At 37.3% G+C, this 18601-nt stretch overlaps 1 protein-coding gene across 1 annotated transcript in view; it reads left to right on the forward strand.

The window, feature by feature from the left end:
- The window catches only part of LOC139739889 (cytosolic purine 5'-nucleotidase-like), a 42304-nt gene extending 40170 nt beyond the window's left edge, over positions 1–2134 (forward strand). The window contains exons 15-16 of the mRNA XM_071650490.1: positions 369–487; positions 1462–2134. Of these exons, the coding sequence (XP_071506591.1) occupies positions 369–487; positions 1462–1668 (326 nt within the window). The 3' untranslated portion in view covers positions 1669–2134. The remainder of the gene's footprint in view (positions 1–368; positions 488–1461) is intronic.
- The last annotated feature ends 16467 nt before the right edge of the window (positions 2135–18601 follow it).

An 18601-nucleotide genomic window follows, 5' to 3' on the forward strand; every position in this document is an offset into this window, starting at 1 on the left:
TAAGAAGTATTTGTCATGCAATAAATTCCATTTTACAACAGTACTTATTGCTTTGATTTGTTGTCGTAGTGTTTCTTGTTTGCCGTAAGATATTATATGACCAAAAGTCATGTCTCTTTCCACACAAATAAAATGCCAAGAAACATAACAACGCGTGATAATCTTTAACAACACTGGAAGATAAATTTTCAAGGAATTTGAACTCAATAAATAATAGATATTTCTCCCAAGGAGTTGATTGTTAACTCGCACATACATTTCAGGGGATGTAGATTTTGTGCTCTGATGTGAATAGGTCTAGTGGATTGCCCATCTTCAAGATTTTACATGTGTTTGAACAAGTCCCTCCTCCTACCCCATTATTCTAGGCTCCAGACAGACATTGTTTGCCAGCCAGGTCCTTCGTTACGCTGATCTCTACTCCTCCTCATTCCTCAACTTGCTGCACTATCCCTTCAGTTATCTCTTCAGGGCGCCTCACCAATTGGTAAGTCTCATTCACATTTTCCTTAAGTTCGAAAGTAATCTGTACATACCCCTTGAAACTTGTCTATGAGTCTATGAGTCTTTGAGTGTATGATAGAAGAGTTAAAGAATTCTGAGTTCATACATATTTTGCTGTCTTTGAACACACAATTTTCTCCTTTTTTTATGCCTGTTTGTTTTGTCTAGCATCATTCTTCTCTGTATGATCTTCTTCTTTTCCTTTTTCATATTGGTCTTCTTGTTCTTGTCATTATTACCATGATTATAATCAGCAGCATTATCATCATTATGATGCTCACTCTTTTTATCATATATATAAACTAGAAAAGCACTCTGAGAGCGCAGACCTCCACCAAGCATGCAGCTCATTTCCACCCATACTGATCTTGTTCTTCCACAGAGATATCAGTGATTTCCACCCATACGTATTTATAGCATTGTGTGCTGAAAGTCGCCCGATTTCCCAATATAGAAGCCTTTGTTACGTCATAAAGCCTCAGCTGCACGGCGCGCCTCGCCCTAGCAGAAACTAGAGCACGCACTTTAGTGCACGCATGCAAACCTCAAATACGCGCAGCCTGAACTCTCAAGTTCATTGACCTTACCTGGCAAAATATCAAAAATCCTACTTAAATTCCCCGAAAATTCTCGGATCACTACCAAAAGTTAATCGTTTGTTACTTGTGTCATTCTCAACCTTTCCTGCAAGTTTCATCTCAATCCGTTAACTACTTTTTGAGTTATTTTGCACACAGACAAACGAACCAACGAACGAACCAACGAACCAATGGTAACGAAAACATAACCTCCCCCCTCGGCGGAGGTAATAAATAAATATATATGCATGGATAACAAAGAATATGAGATTACAACAGTAAACTGCAGGTTCATTTCTTTCTTGTTTGTTTTTTTTGTATGATCAAGCATCCTGTTTTACTGCCTTTAAAGTAAAGCATTATCATCCCATCCCTACAGATGCCCCATGAGGCTACGGTCGATCACCACGACCATTTTGAGGAGGAGCCTCAGGCCATGATGTCACCAGCGTTGTCGCGGAAACGCGCAGCCAGCGACGTTACGGGCACCAGCTCTGCCCGCCTGTCCAACGGGGAGCAGAAGAGCAAGACATTCTCCTCGCCGAAGCCGCCCGGAATCACCCACGGACACGACGAGGACGACTAGACACCGGCCAGCGACATCTTGAAGCTGAAAAGATTTTTTGGGAAAAAGGGACGGAAATTATTTGTCTTCCTCACTGTCATCTTATTGTTGCCAATCTGTCAGGTCAAGTCTTAGTGTAAATCCCTTGTACATTGTAAGTCTGCGCCAAATATTAGGTTTATGAAGTGGCCAAGATACTTTATTCACCATATTGCTGCCTGATGTTTATTTTTTCTCCTTTTTTTTAAAATGTTTGAAGTCTTGACCATTGTGCCAATGAATATGTACATCACATAACTTGGAGCTATGTATAGCATTATGCTGAAAGGCCATCAGGGCAATGTTGTTGTTGTTTTTTCCACCAAACATCATTTTAGTAAATATAAACTCCTTGACATACTCTAATCTAAACAGTAGCACATTATGATACATACTAGTACTATACCAAGGTGCACATTATAGGCAATCAGCTGATTTTCTGTAGAAAACATTCAGTCTCAAAGAGATAGGGCAATCAATGATAGATCAAGTGTCGATCTTATGTAATCAATAGTAAACTGTAAGGGGATACGGTGTTTGATGTCATTGATGCTCACCTGGAAAGAGTAGAAGAACAAGCTGATGGAGGTTTTTTTTGCAGTCCAATTAGTGTAAGTACATGAGTTGCTTTGACAGTACCACAAGGGGGTTCCCCCTTTTGATGTATAAAGTTGTAGAATCTGCACAATATCAAAAGCTTGTATCAAGCCTGCAATGAAATGTACGAGGGGTTTTGGTTTTGCACAGTAAAGAGAGGGGAGTAAAATCCAGCAGTACTGCCATCAGAACTACACTGATCGATTTCATCAGGTTTTGAAGTGTAGTTTCTCGCTTTCTTTTTCTAAGTGTGAACGTCAATGAGTTTTGCCTAATGCTTGTAATGTGTTTGCAGCATGAATTGTGATTTATGTCCTACGGCAGGCCAAAATGCTGAGTTAATGCATTGTGAGATTGGTAGAATCTCTATGAATTTAAAGGAGAGTGCTACTGCCCTTCAGACCACCATCGTGAAATACCTTTCTCAGTGCATGCAGACTCTTTGCCAGTGGTAATGATAGAGTTAAAGCTTGTGGCATGATATGCTTCAAGAGACAGCATTTGAATGGATTTCAGATGGGGGTTATGAATACACCTACAAAACCCAACCTGAATGACAAATATTGGGAGAAATTTCCACAAGACTTGGCTGTTGTGGCATGTGTGGAAATATTTCAGTTATACTGTTGAACCTTGTTTTAAAGAAGTCAGATATAAGAAAACCCTTTTGAAAACACAGGTAATTTCACAGGTCCCAATGGTATATTACTTTGTTTTAATACCCTGATATTGCAAGAAACTTGACATAACAAGATATTTGTCATGGTTTGGGGGTCATACCCCAGTGATGACATTTTTAGGTGAAGGTAGTACTCCAGCTTTGTACATTCAACAGGTTTATAATTGTTTTAATGGATGTCTAAATTGGTGTCAAACAGGTGTGTATGGGAAGACTTGTATGTGTGCCTTTTACCAACTGGCTGGTAAGATGTGAGCCCTCTGGTGTTTTCGATATCTTAACCCTTTCTCTGCCAGATGATGCAATCCTCATAGACTTTGTACATGGCTTACCAGGTTTCTGAAGGGTAAGGGTTTAATGATCTGTGAGTCATGTTTGGTAAGATTTCCTCTGTCATGCTGTCATAATAGGGAGCTTTCGATTTTCGCAACGTGGACGTTCAGAGGATGAAAAAAAATCTGTTCTGTGTGTGCGCAAAATCGCTAATCAAAATCAATCTCACGTCATCTCGAGTTATCACTACACTTACTGGGCCATTTTTGTGTCTGCTTAATTCATGATGTAGAGAGCTACTTGGTACAAGGATCACATGGGGGTGCCGTTTTTACTTATTAAGCTGCATCTTCGCGTAATCTAAAGCTACTTCGCAACACGATGCATGAAGATCGGAGAACGGCCAAGGTAATTGTTGTCTAAACATCTGCACCGCAAATCTAAAGCTCCCTTTTGATGGCACAGTGGAACCTCGTTATAACGAGGGTGGACATGGCAAGATGTATGATATGGCAAGGTGATCTGCACGTCCCGTTGCTTGTATGTTCTTTTGTATTTATCCCGTCTATGAAAAAATGCCTGATAAGATTAGGAAGTTTCAGTAATCCCAAGCAACTTGTTATAACGAGGTTTCCCTGTGTCTGTGTACAATATGACATGTAGAAAGTGTGTGCACTTTTACGCTGTGAATATAACCCAGTACAAAGTGTGAGTGTAATTAGACGACTGCCTTGGACAGGAGTGTTTGTTAAGCACTGTAGATTTCTTTTGATCACTCTGAACTGTCAGGCAGTTATCAGCAAGTTGTACAAAGTCACTGTGGATTCCGAGGGACAGAATTATCGACAGTTCCCGTGACAATCATGGAATGCAGTATTTATTGGGCATTTCATCTAGAATTGTGTCAGAGGCAGAAGGGCATTAATCTTGTATATAGTCGATGGAGTTAATGCCCTTCTGTATCTCAACCAAAGGTTATATTAAACCATTGAGAGAACGGTATGATAGGTCATGAATACCTATGGGTATATCACACTTCAGGATTACTCTGGAGTTTCCTGGTTTTGTGTCAACATAAACATTATGGAGAGAGTGGAGTATGCTAATGTAACTTGGTCTCTTGAGACTTTTGTTACTCTGTATTAACAGTTTTAATTCTACATATGCTCCACATATGTTATTATTATATTGATGTGTGCATAGGTGATGCACATTGGAATGCTGTGGTATTGGACAAGTCGGTTAAGTTTATTCACTGTCACCAAAGTGAAGCAATTCTTTTCAGTAAGTGCAAAAAGATTTAAGCCAATCAACTGATCTATCATAATAGTATGTTGCCCAGTGTAATATATTGCCCTCAACATATATGTGTGTGTACAATCTTATTATACAAGAATCATAATCAAAATCTGAAATGTAATAAGTGGCAATCATCCATCCATAAAGATCATTGCAAGGTACATTTTTATCAGTCTTCTTTTTTTTTTTTGGGCGTGATTTTGTACAAAGTGTCAATTAAGCTACTTTTAGATGTTTTTGTCAGGTGTTGCTCATTGGAAACAAATAAGAGATCTGCCCGATAATGTCAAAAAGAAAAGATTTTCATTGTCAGCCATCATGATTGTAGAGTATCTATGATCCTTTCATGACAAACAGCTCTGGTGTATATTGATTTCCCTTTATATTTGTTGCTGCTGTAAAAACACTGGATATCAACATAATTGTAATTGCCAGTAAACCTTTGGCTGTATAGATATGAGGTTTCCCATCAGACGGCGACCCTGTTTTGAGTTAAAGAATTCTTTATCGATCATAATCAGGCAGAATGCTCTGTGTTTGTTTGAGTTGAAGAATTCTTTATCGATTAAAATCACTCATAGTGCGTTGTGTTTGTTCAAAGATTGATTTCTGGAGTGCAACTGCAGAATTTTCCTGGATGTTGACAAGTTTCTTGTTTTCTTCCTTGATGAAGACATAGATATCACTGTCATTTTAAAAATAGTGTTATCCTCTGTGCGTGCAAAGATGATCGTTATGTTATTGTAGGTAAACATTATGCTTCAGTTCTTGCTTCAGGCTTGAGATGTATTTGCGTAGGTGTGATGTTACTTTAGCTGCAACACGAGACTTGTGGCCTGGCAACCAGATGTGTTTGTGTACAATGCATCGTTATGTGAGGGCAAGCATATTGTTCTCTCCTTTGCAATACCTCAAGTGAGAAAAAAAGAAAAAAGAAGAAAGAATAATCAAATAGAGAGGCAGAATGAAGAAAAAGGTAGTTTGATTTTGATTTGGAGTGTTAGAGCGTGATTGAAGCTCTGCAAAACTTGATCACCACTCTGTTTTTATTCCTTTCTCTTTGGCCGCTAAAATCGAGGAACAATGAATCAGTCATCCGTGGTAGCAAATTTTCACACGCCAGTTATGTTGGGTTATGTCTGGCCGTCAACTCTTTGTGACACGTGCGATGGAGTTTCACCGATGGCTGACTATGAATACAGACGTGAACAATGTGTGCACTTCAAGAAAAGTAAATCCATTTTCTTGCTGGGAGTTGGGAAATATGCAGTGCTGAAAAGACAGCTGCCCTAAATAGACTCCGTTTTCTTTAAAAGTGATTTAGAAGTTAAAGTAATTAAGGTTGTATGAACTGTATTTCTATTGAGTACATGCCATTGCTAGAAACCCAGAATACATACATGTTTTATATCTTTAAGGTCATGAGTTGCTCATATTACCATATAGATCTTATCCTGATCCAATGTTATTATACTTCTTTCCTTATTTTTTTTTTGTTATTCCGCTGAAAGATTTGTGAAAATAATGAGGTATCATAAAATTTCTGTTGTCATTTTGAAGCAGAAGGACCGTAGTGCTGGATATTGTGAGTAATCCAGAGTCCACTGTTATAGCTTTGATATTTGTTGAATTTGGAGAAAGAACTCCAATCTTTTTGCTTCCTCCTCAAAATGTTATTGTCACATTCATTTTTTGTTTGTGTTTTTTTTTTTACAATGGAAGGATAACATAATTAGTGCTTCCCTCTTTCCTAATGAAGAATCCTCCATAGCACGTAAAAGATAAGCAAAACATTATCATACTGAGTCCATGGAAAAGTCAGTATTCTTAGTTGGTTGTTGTCACCACAGTTGATGCAATATTGCGGCTCTGATATAGGTTTTGTAAACAACAGTTTGTAATGTGAACAGATAGGCTGCTATAGGTTACCTGTATTGCAGTTACTTTGTGAAGGCAAGCATGATCGGATCTTAATAACATGAAATATTTTTCTCAGGAATGATGCACAAATGGACCGATTCTGATTCATGTTTTACGTCTCTACCAAACAAAACAAAAACAAAAAATCTTAAGATACAGATGTATGTTTTACATCCATGCTTGGTCATGTGCCATCGACTAATCATTTTTCGAGACACTGAAATAAGCTTAGCTATATCACGATGTTCTGTGAAGTGTTTTAATGCAAAAGGTTTACCAAATCTTCATTTGAATACTCAAACAGATGCATAATGACAATCCGAAATACAAATAGGAGTGATCTGAAGACGTGTGTCAGCTACTGAAATTTCCTCAACTGCCGTTGAAAAAAAAATTAACATAATGTATTCACAGATGGAATACAGTTATTACCCAACGTTTGATTTCACTATTCTGCCAGCTGAATTATCTCAATTCTCCGTGGACTACTACCTGTCATTTGTGCCACACATGATTTTCTGTCCATTAACTGAAAAAAAAAAAAAAAAAACACTTAGCATTCAACTCTGTTGCAATATTGTTTATTGCTTTGATTTGCATATGGAGTTATGCATAATTTGTTTGTAATGTACATACAGAGGAGTGTTTTGGTGAAGTGCCTCAGATATGTGCAAAGTTTGTACCGGCAAACAAGTTTTATTTTGTCAGTGTATGTATCTAAGACGACAGGGGCATTCTGTATATGTTTTGCCAGTGGAAGGTATTTTGTTACCGTAATTACTTGATTATGGCGGGGAAAAAAAAGCTATGGCAACCACGACAGGTGCAGTATATATAAACAGGTTGTGTAGTAAAACAGTAATTGTTTGACTAGCAGCAGTTGATGAAAATCTGGGCAATTCATGAGCAATGAAATAACAGCTTTATGCAACTCATCTCAGCAGTGATTGGGAAAACTGTGGCAAGGTATACTGTGTATTATAGACAAATTTAGCAGATGTCTTTGTTTTTGTTTTTTCCTCTCCACATGGTATGGATATTTATTTGTATATATTGATGGACGGAGACAGAGATTTTTCGGCACAAGTTTTATTTTTGCATAAAACATTCTGGCTCCTGTTTTATTTGTTTTGCGTGTAACATATCTGCACGACCTCATCATTACTACTGTCTCCAGTATGGATGAGGAGGATTCAAAGGGTCACTTTTTTGTTTTTAACAGCATCCGTGTGAGACGTATCAGGTACGACTCTGTGGACATGATAAATCTCCTAGAGTGACACAAAGAGGATGAAATATTTTTTTTTTTACAAAGCCCTGTAGCACCGGCATCATTCATTTCTACTCCTATTGACATTAGTTTCTAGGGTTGTGCTGAAGTGTAACTAAATCCACTTTGGGTGTGGCTAATACTTTGCATTGTTTAGTTTTTGTCACAGTCGTGTGGACTAGAGTGAATATAGAGATTATCTTCTCAAGCAGTTAATGTACGTCATGGTAGATGTTGCGAAGTATAGAATATCAAAGTGTGATGTCATGGACATTCATTGCCATGGAAACTGGTTCTAAACAACCTCACCTGGCCCAAATATCTATTAACACTGTTGTTGCTAACCATGCTGGCACCATGTTTCATCTTGAGTTATAGAATGGGTAGTGAGAATCCTGCGATCTCATTGGTTGAGAACTGTATGTAGATTTTCTACTGGCCACATGCTGCCTTGCAGTGGTAAACAGGTTATCACGCACTTTAGCAGGAGTACGCACACTTGTAACAAAGGTTTGCGCACTAAGCAAGCGTTCACGCACTCAGTATGAGACACCTATTGGCTGAAAAATCATGCATCCAGTCCTTTTGCCATGCATCCAGTAATTACTGGATGCATGATTTTTGGGCTTTCGTCTATGGCAGCACAAAAGGAAATGCATCCAGTAAATTTGCCATCGGATAACATGATCCAAAAATGGATTTTTGGCAAGAAAATTGTCCCCATTCTATAACACAGATGATGCACGTTCGTCTTTTCATGCGTCAGTCGGAATAGCGTGCATGTGGTAACTATATAATTACCTTATGCACACAATTCCGATTGGCGCACTCAGACCTGTGCGTCATTTGTATACTGTGGCAGAAGACTGTGACATCATCACTTTGGTATTCTATTGGATTAGTACTTGCATAATTCAAAGGAAATGTGTTTGCACATTGTGTGTTCTTTTGTTTTGTTTCTCAGTTGGTTGACTACAAAGGCTAGATGGAACAGAAATAATTTTCTGGTGGAATCAAGAGTCAAAATTTTTATTTTGTTTAAAGCCTAAATGTAGCTTTCCTTCGAATCTTCTACACAAGAAACTGACTCGGTTTCGACAAAGACAGATACAGATGACAGTGCAGTAGATTCATCATGACCATAATTTTATGAATGCTCAAGATGAGAATGCTAGTAGTGACATGCTGAAGATTACATTCGCTACAGTTACATCACAGATATGAAAATTTTTCTATGTGTTTTAATTATGTTTTCATACATGAAATCATATGTCTGTAGTACCCCATATCTTTGCGATAATGAAAATGAAACAAAACTTGCAATTTTTTTGTTGTTGTAGTATCCCAAAACAGTGATTCTCCAGCCTAAAATCATAGAAAACCTCTATGTGGGTCTCTATATATCATGAAAGTATCTTATTTTGACGGAAAATTCAAGTTACAGCTTCTTTTCTTTGTCAGCCAAAGAGGAAATGCAGTTTGATCTCAATTTTGGGACCACTTGGTGCCAAGCCAGTAACCAGTTGTAGTGCATTTTCCTTCATTTGTCGTCCTCTTTCTCAATTAGGATAAAATGATAAATAAGTTATAACTTGTATGAGAAACATGTCTAGAATTTACCTGAATATTTTTAGTGCAGCTTCATCTCCAAGGGAACATTTTTCTTTAATGTTGTTCCTTTCTCTGTTTTTTTTTTTTTTTCAACCAAAGAGGGAAAGGAGATATACCGCTGTCCTTGCCAGGTTTATTGCTATCTCTGGTGTTGATATGTTTGATGGTTTGCAAAGCTGCCAGGAGATTGTTATACCTCTAGCATATCAAATTTGTTCTCATTTACAAGTTGCAATTATGTGATTTTTACCATTCCATTATGTCTACTTGTTGGGGTTTTGTTTCTCATTGATGATTTAAAACCAAAGTTTTCAATACAAGTTTAATGTCATATTGTAGAAGTGATTTGCTAGTTTTATAGTTTCATTATTTTTGTATTTAGTTAGACATGCTCTGAGTACAGGTTTCTAGTCTTGGTTGTTTTCTGTGATTTCCTTTTGTCATTTTCTTCCTCTTGTTTTTATGGGAACAGTGACTTGTTTTGGTCAAAAATATCTTTTCTATATTTATACTCAAGTGAAATATGTGGTATTGATTTGTCGTTTGTTGTAGCAATGCCTCTTTAACTGTGTCAATTAATAGTATATGCATGTACATTATCCTTGTATTAGTGTATTTAGAATTTATCTCTTGTATTAAAAAAAAAACCCATATTAATGATGTAGTATTAATGATGTAGTATAGTGTATTATAAACAACTTTGCAGAATGTAGTTAAAAGACATTATGAAGTGCAAATGTGGCATAAAGTTTTTGATGACTTTTTTTCTGTATACAATCTCCAGTGTCGAAGGCTTAAATAAGTTAAGATAATAAGTATTGATTTACCTTGGAGTAATCTACTCATTTCTTATGACTTGTGCATAAGAAAAACCTAGTGGAATTTCATATTATGATGCAACCTAGTCCTTCCATTTTGTACATGAACATGTATATTCCCTTAACATCCCTGAACATGCATTTGAATCAAAGATCAACACTTTGAGGCATCCTAGTATGTGAGGGGATGTGGTTTGACCTATTTTAGATTTATACCACAGTAAGCATTTTTTAGATGTCTGTCTGTGGCGTGTGTGTCTGTGTGTCTGTGTGTCTGTGTGTGTGTCTGTCTGTCTGTATAATGTCTGTCTGTGTGAATTTGATCCTTGACAGCTTCCAGCCATTTTAACCCGAGTGTGTTTTTGGAATACATTTTACTGCTAAAGACAAGTAGACTCAAAATCCTGTAATCTTTATTCATCTTTTTTGTCCCCTTATGTAAGCAAAGGTTTATAATATTTGGTTTCTTTTCTAATTTGTGAGGTAGGTGAAAGGGTAGATAAAATCAGTAAATTGCGCATAAGGCTTTTCCCCATGAGGTACTTGGTATGTTATGGTGGTTTGCTTACAAAAGCAATCGCCAATTGTTTTATACGTGTACATGTACTTGTGACAAGTGAGCATGTGGTCCTTGGTAGATAGGATTTTAATTTTTTTTTCGCACCAACTTTCATTTCATATGAAGATAGCATATTATCTTCACCCATTTTTATTTGTGTTGTTACCATGGAAGAGAATTTCTGTAAGAACTATATCGCCATGCCCTGTGCTTAAAGGGTGTGTACAGTTCTGGTTGAGGTGAGGATTTAGCTTTTAACATTTTGCGAGATATTCAGAAACCACTCTATGAAATGTCAAAGAGCATGCAATTCCAAGGGGTATCAAAAGTTTATTTGATGAAAATCGGTTTTTAAATGGTTGAGATATCCAAAAACATGGTGAAACAAAGAGATCCTAATAAAGTTGTGGCATGTCGCCTTTTATTATTGTCACTTTTTTGTCTCGCCCACCGGAGGTGAAGGCGAGACTAAGGGATCCAAATGGCGTCCGTCCGTCGTCCGTCCGTCGTCCGTCCGTCGTCCGTCGTCCGTCCGTCGTCCGTCCGTCGTCCGTCGTCCGTCCGTCGTCCGTCCGTCGTCCGTCGTCCGTCACAAATGTTAAAGTTTACCTGCAAGACTCTCTTATGATGCATAACTTGGCAACTGTTACAGCAATGGCAGCCACACTTGGGTGATAGAAGCACTAGGGGTATCTTCATGTTATGGTGTTGTCAGAGGTCATGTGATGAGGTCAAAGGTCATTTGAGGTCATATATTAAAGGGTATGTGCAAGACCCTCTTTTCTATGTTAAAGTTTACCTGCAAGACTCTCTTTTGACAAATAACTTCACATAAGTTGCTTGGATTACAACCTAACTTGGGTCATAGATGCACTAGGGGTACCTTCATGTTGTGGTGCTGTTGGAGGTCACAGGATAAGGTCAAAGGTCATTTGAGGTCATACGTTAAAGTTTACTTGCAAGACTCTCTTATCACTCGTAACTCGACACATGTTGCTACAATAGCAATCAAACTTGGGTGATGGATGCACTGGGGGTACCTTCATGTTATGGTGCCGTAAGAGGTCACATGATAAGGTCAAAGGTCATTTGAGGTAATACGTTAAAGCTTACTTGCAAGACTCTTATCACACATAACTCAGCACATGTTGCTACAATGGCAATCAAACTTGGGTGATGGTAGATGTCTCTTAGGAAGTTGAAGGTAACCACAAGGTCAAAGGTTACAGACAGGGGTCAACGAACTTTTAGGGCCCAATGTTAAGTTTTTAGGGTGCATTTCGATTATGGCTCACAACTTTTGATCCCTTTGTCCGTTTGTGACCAAACTTGGATGGAACATGTCCCTTGGGGAGATGAAGGTCGTCACAAGGTCAAAGGTCACAGACAGGGGTCAACAAACTTTTAGGGCCCAATGTTATGTTTTTAGGGCGCGTTTTGATTGTGGCTCATAACTTTTGATCCCTATGTCCGTTTGTGACCAAACTTGGACGGTAGATGTCCCTTGGGGAGTTAAAAGTCATCACAAGGTCAAAGGTCACAGAAAGGGGTCAACAAATTTTTAGGGCCCAATGTTAATTTTTTATGACACGTTTCGATCATGGCTCATTACTTTTGATCCCTTTGTCCGTTTGTGACCAAACTTGGATGGTAGATGTCCCTTAGGGTATTGAAGGTCACCACAAGGTCGAAGGTCATAAGCATGTTAATTAACTTCTGGGAGTTATAAAAAATATTAATTCCTTGTACGTGAATGGGCGAGACACAATTTGGCGATTGCCTTGTTTGGATATCTCGGCCATTTGAAAACCAATTTTCATCAAATTAATGTTGAATCCTTAAAATTACATGCTCTTTCATATTTCATAAGAGGTTTCTCATTATCTCACTTAAGAATGTTCAAAACATGAATCCCCACCTCAACCAGTACTGTACAGTCCCTTTAACCCTACTCCAACCTCTGAACAATTCTTTACACCTCCCCCAAATGTTTTTTCTCTGCCTCCGCCCTTCCTGTAGACTTTTATACATGACAAATTGGACTTGATTATTAGTGCAAAAGGCTGTTGTTTTGTTCTCTATTTTACCACAACCAAATATACATGTTTTATATCTGCTGTAGGTGATTAGTTCTTGCATAATGGTATTAGTTTGATATTGTTTTACGTAGTGCTTATTGCATACTGGATTCATGACAATTATGTATTTACCAGCCATGTTTAGATCTTGTAGATACATATCTTTATGTTCCATGTCGTAGAACTGTGGTGGTGGGAACTAGTGTAGAGGAATTTTCTGTTTCATTTTACCATCTTGACAACTTTTGTCAATTATCACGATATAAGTTGTAGGTATAGTTGAAAGTGTCATTAGTTTGTTCAGATTGATGTACAATTGTCTACAGCATGTTATTTCCTCTGATTTTTAATCCATTAAGTCTGCAATGGAGACAGCATGAGGAAATATGTTGTGATGATGTGATGGGGTGGGAATGCTACTTGTAAAACATATTACATTCTGTGCATTGAAATACCCTTGCTGCTTTATGGGTAATGAATAAATTGATCTTGATATTTATCTGAACTTCTGAAAGAAAGTGGTGGTAAATCGAGTGATTTTTATGACTAGTTGACTGTGGTACTGTGTCGTGAGTTCACAAATTGAATGATAGTGATGATAATGATATATATATATATATATATATATATATATATATATATATATATATATACTGTGATCATCTCATTTTTACATCCAGTGTGTATTGTCAGTTCATAATCTCCCACATGTATATTGGGCAACGCATATTTTCATCTATAATAATCATTATATGAAAGTAGGCATTGCACAATATGTCTGCGAGAGATGTATTGACAATATCTCAAGCAATTCTAATCACATTACTGACGCTAAATGAAAAAAAATATTACACATTCTTCTCACATATCCATTCAAATTGTGTCTTCAGCAACTGTTCGCAACTGAATCTGCATGCATTCAACCTCCTAGCATGATGAGAAATACAGGGCGTATAGCTAATCGATCACATCACCATCATTCACAATCACAATCAATCCAAGTACGATATTCCCGCCAGCTTATCTCAAGGAGTTCTATTGCTGTAAGAATACTAGGGAACTAAACTACTATTGTGACGTCATCGTCATAGCAACTATGTAAAAGGGTACTTTCTTTCATCTTTATATGGCTTCCTTTTGTAGAGTGAGACGAATGGATGCACAAGTACGAGTTGAGTTGTCCGTCAAAGTGAATTCTTGACGGATACCCCCATAAAACCACCCTCAAAAAATGATTTGTCAATGTTTTCACGTAACTGGGGACTAAGAATTCATAACTTATGTGCACACAGAAAGGCACACACACACACACACACACACACACACACACACACACACACTTTTTTTTTGTTTTTCAATGATATTTTGTTGATTTCATTCAAATCAATCATAAATCAACCCATTCTGGGTGTAACATGAACATAAAAACGGTACAAATGCCATTCAAAAGACAAATCCATTACCAACTTATACTGCCCATCATCTCCCTTCAAACATAACAACTCGATTGTAAATCAATCCTACTGACCATTTCTTCACGAGAAAGTATTGACATGTACAAAAAAAATATATATATATATATATATATATATATATATATATATATATATGTATCTTTGACTATGGTATACTTATACTGCCAATCATCTCTCTTCAACATAACAACTCGATTATAAATCGAGTATGCAAGGGTATATATATACAAGGGTATATACATAAAAAAGCAACAAAAATACGTTATACAAAACTAGAATGAAATCATTTCATTGAAAATCAAATCCCCATCCCCACCAACCCCGATGCACTCAAACCTATCCCACACCCCCTACAACCCCAAACACATACATCCACAACCACCACACACATACACCCCAAACACCAACACACATACACACCAACACCAAAAACGCACATACACACATACACCCCACACACAAAACACACCCGAAGCGATACCACCTTCCTTCCTAATGAAAACGACTTCCAAATGTTGATTGATATATACAACATACAAGCGTGTAATGGCCGTATACAGAAAAGCATCGTCCGCCCGCACCCAAATACCGCTCCAAATACCCATTCAAATTCACCAAACAAAACTCATCAAACTCCTAGCTGAGGACAAAATCCTATAACTTTTACACCACCAAAAACGTATCCCTCCCCGCGCGCGGCCAATGACACATTATATTGCCTTCACCACTGATAACTACACTGTGCTAATAAAAAGAAAAAGAAAACAAAACAATACTTAAGCTCTCGTTTCAGAAACATTTTCCCATTTCAGCAAATGTAATCCCAACTTATTTCTTTTTATAGCAATTTCTTTTTCTTCATCCCGAAAACTTATTATTCTTTTACAAATTTCCTCCAAAGTAGGAATTTTCCCCTCCGACACACACACACATACATACACACACACACACACACACACACACACACACACATACACACACACACACACACACACACACACACACACACATACACACACACACACACACACCAGAGTAAACAATTCACAATGCAGTGTTAACATTTCCCATTTTTTATTTTTTACCAAGATAATCACTGAATGTTTCAGCGGTAATCCCTAGCAATTTCCCCTGGCTCATTCACATTCATCACCGCACCACCACCATCATCATCTCCACCACCATCACCATCACCATCACCATCACCATCACCATCACCACCACCATCACCACCACCATCATCATCATCATCATCGTCATCAAGCACACATTAATCCAACTCCATGGCTATCTGAAATGTATATCTTGTTGGTTATGTTTGTTGTTGGTTAACAATGCCAATTAACAATGGATATATTATGTGCTTATCTTCACCCAGTCACTTGGTGCAAGTGAGATTTTGCAGTCTTCTAAAGATTATTTTTCATTTAGTCATGCATGCAAAGATTAAAATGAAATGGGTAAAAAAAAATACAGGGAGGATAACTCTACCGAGACATATCATGAAACCCATGATTAAATGTTCATATTTCAAACAAGACAACTATGAAATGGGATATTTTCCTGACTCACTTTGTACATATGCGAAGAGAGAGAAAGGAAGGAAGGAAGAAAGAAAGAAATATATTATAGAGGGAACATGAAAGAGAAGTAGGTTATAGATCGATAGATACAAAATATGACCTATTATGAGACGACTTCTACACTATGAATTATAATTCAAGGAATATTTCATTATTTCTATATTTTGTAATTTTGTAATTCAAAATTCAATGCGGCCATTAAAAGTTAATATTACACAAAACGTGTTTATCATTACTTTCGACAAGCAGTTTTTGTTTTCATCAGAAGTAATTTGCACATGTTAGATGCATAACATACAAATTTCGAATTGCATTTGCTACTAAGTGAAAATTAATAACGTATCAAAATACATGTATGAAAATAGGGCAGGTAATTGGATGCTCGAAAAACGAAGTGCTAGTCATTTTGCAATTTCCGAGCCTATATCGTTAATCATTACATACGATTTCATTAATTGGATTTTCCCTATGAAAAGATTTTAATCTTGTTGAGCTCATTCGTGGATGCGATGAATGAAAAGCAAGCGTGAGCTATGTTCCGAATTCATTTAGACTGTGAATCATTATTTTACGTATCATGTAGATTGAAGAATTATCTCGACAAACTACAGCAACAACAATACACAAAGGAAGCAATACAAACAAAACCTAGTGCAACTTTTGTCCGTTGTTAGCAAGGAAACAAGAAAGCCATTATAACCGAGAATATTTCTATTCGGTTTCAAACACATGCCAGATTATATCCAATGCGACATAGCAATTTTTTTTTCAAATGTAACATCTCTTTTAATAAGCTTCCCTATGAAGAGTGGAATGTAATCGAACTTGTCCTACCGATCAGTCACTAAGTAAAAAATGATTTTTGCATGAATTCACTGAGAAGTTAAATGCAGTTCTCCATTTTTGTGTGTGACATGGTAACACATGGAATTCATGTCGTTATGGTAACTGACAAAATGTAAGCCAATGCTTTGTATCATTTCTATACACTCCATTATGAATTTTTTTTCCTCTACAGAGGTACTTTATTCATTCATTTCCAAAACTATACATCGAGCGATTTCTTTTTTTTTTTAACAAGGAAACAAGAGAGCCATTATAACCGAGAGTATTTCTATTCGGTTTCAAACACATGCCAGATTATATCCAACGCGACATAGCAATGTTAGTACTGTGTCTACTTCATTATTTCCAGTCTATTGGGCGCTATGAAGAGAAAAGGTATCTTTCTCCTACTCCATATAGACCTATTCGGTTTTAAAACACTGTAACTTATGTTCACCACATTTTGGGGAGGTGGCTTTCAAAACAAGAAGAAAAGACGATTGGGCTATGCAGATGAGTCAGGTGTATTGCTATGTCTCTGCATAAATTAGCTATTGTTAGGCATACTAAAGTGACCCCCACCCCCGTTACCAAACTGCGGGATTGCGAAACCCTCATGCTATAGATTACAATTATGAGCTGTATAACAGTGGGAGCAAAGATGGCTGTTTCAAGGAAGACAAAAGACTCTCTGTCCCTTGACTATAGTATGGGACAAAGATGTGATTTTGTTTTGTTCATACCACGAAAGACACAGTTTCCCTTGCTCTAACGTCTGCATAGATTAAGGGTTACGTAACACGCCAAAACGCGGATGAGGGTACGTGATTATTGTTATGAAACATGGAAGAAATTTAAAAATATGCATTGGCTGCAATCGATGCAGAAAGTTTTGATTCTTGGTTGTTGTTCTTCTCTTTCACACAACGGAAATTTACACCATAGGAGAAAATCTTCAATCAAATCAACATTCCTTTGTGAGGGTTGCATGCAATGTAGGCTACTGGGCGGTATTCCTGTATGCAGATCGCGTTCCTCAGACTTCTTCAGGCTGTACACCACTGCAACAAAGAGAAACACTGACTCTTATCTGATTTCAAAAGATTTCAGTTACCATAGTAACAGCCCAAGTGCTAACACATTAGTGGTTGTTGAGGAGTTATAGGCCTACTGGAATAAAAACTTTCAGCACAGAATTGGGTCGCTCCAGACCAGAGACCCGTCAAAAGCCAACCAAACGAGTGTGCTTATTCCGTTTCAATTCGTTTGAAGGAAAAACAAAACTTTATATTTGTATGTGATAGTGATTTTACATTCAAGATTGGAATTCATTGATACCTTTGTCAGCGTTAAAATCAATATGAAACTACCATCCAGGTAACAACAGAGAGAAAAGGGGATTACTATGAATGAGCTGGAATTTGGTTTGTTAATGCAATGAGTATGATGTATTTATGACATAAAACACAACAGTAAAAAGAAAAAGATACTGTGGGTAAAATCACATGCAATGTCCATGGATAAACGCAGATGGGACATTCATAAATGAGGTAATGATAGGCTATTGCCGCACGCTCCTTTCATTGCTCTGTGCGACAACAAAATCATTAAAAAAAACACTTTGAATGAATATATTTCTAACAAAACTTGCGCATAAAAAGGTACCAACAGGAAACTCTTCTTTTAATCATGACCTAACACTCCAATAATTTTATCAATGATACAGTTCTTATTTCTAGCTCATAAAAAAGGGACGAGCTGTATGGACATCAGTTGAATACTTGAGAAACGACGACGTTACCTCTTCTAATTTACATTAATCTGTGATTGTAACTAATATTACTGTGTTTTGGTAACATAAAAATATTTAACAATTGATGTAAAATTTTGACTGAACAACAACGACAACAACCCTCCCCCATTTCTAG

This window comes from Diadema antillarum, unplaced genomic scaffold, assembly GCF_040938485.1.
Source record: "Diadema antillarum isolate AM-2024a unplaced genomic scaffold, OU_Dant_1.0 seq00000821_RagTag, whole genome shotgun sequence".
NCBI lineage: Eukaryota > Metazoa > Echinodermata > Echinoidea > Diadematoida > Diadematidae > Diadema > Diadema antillarum.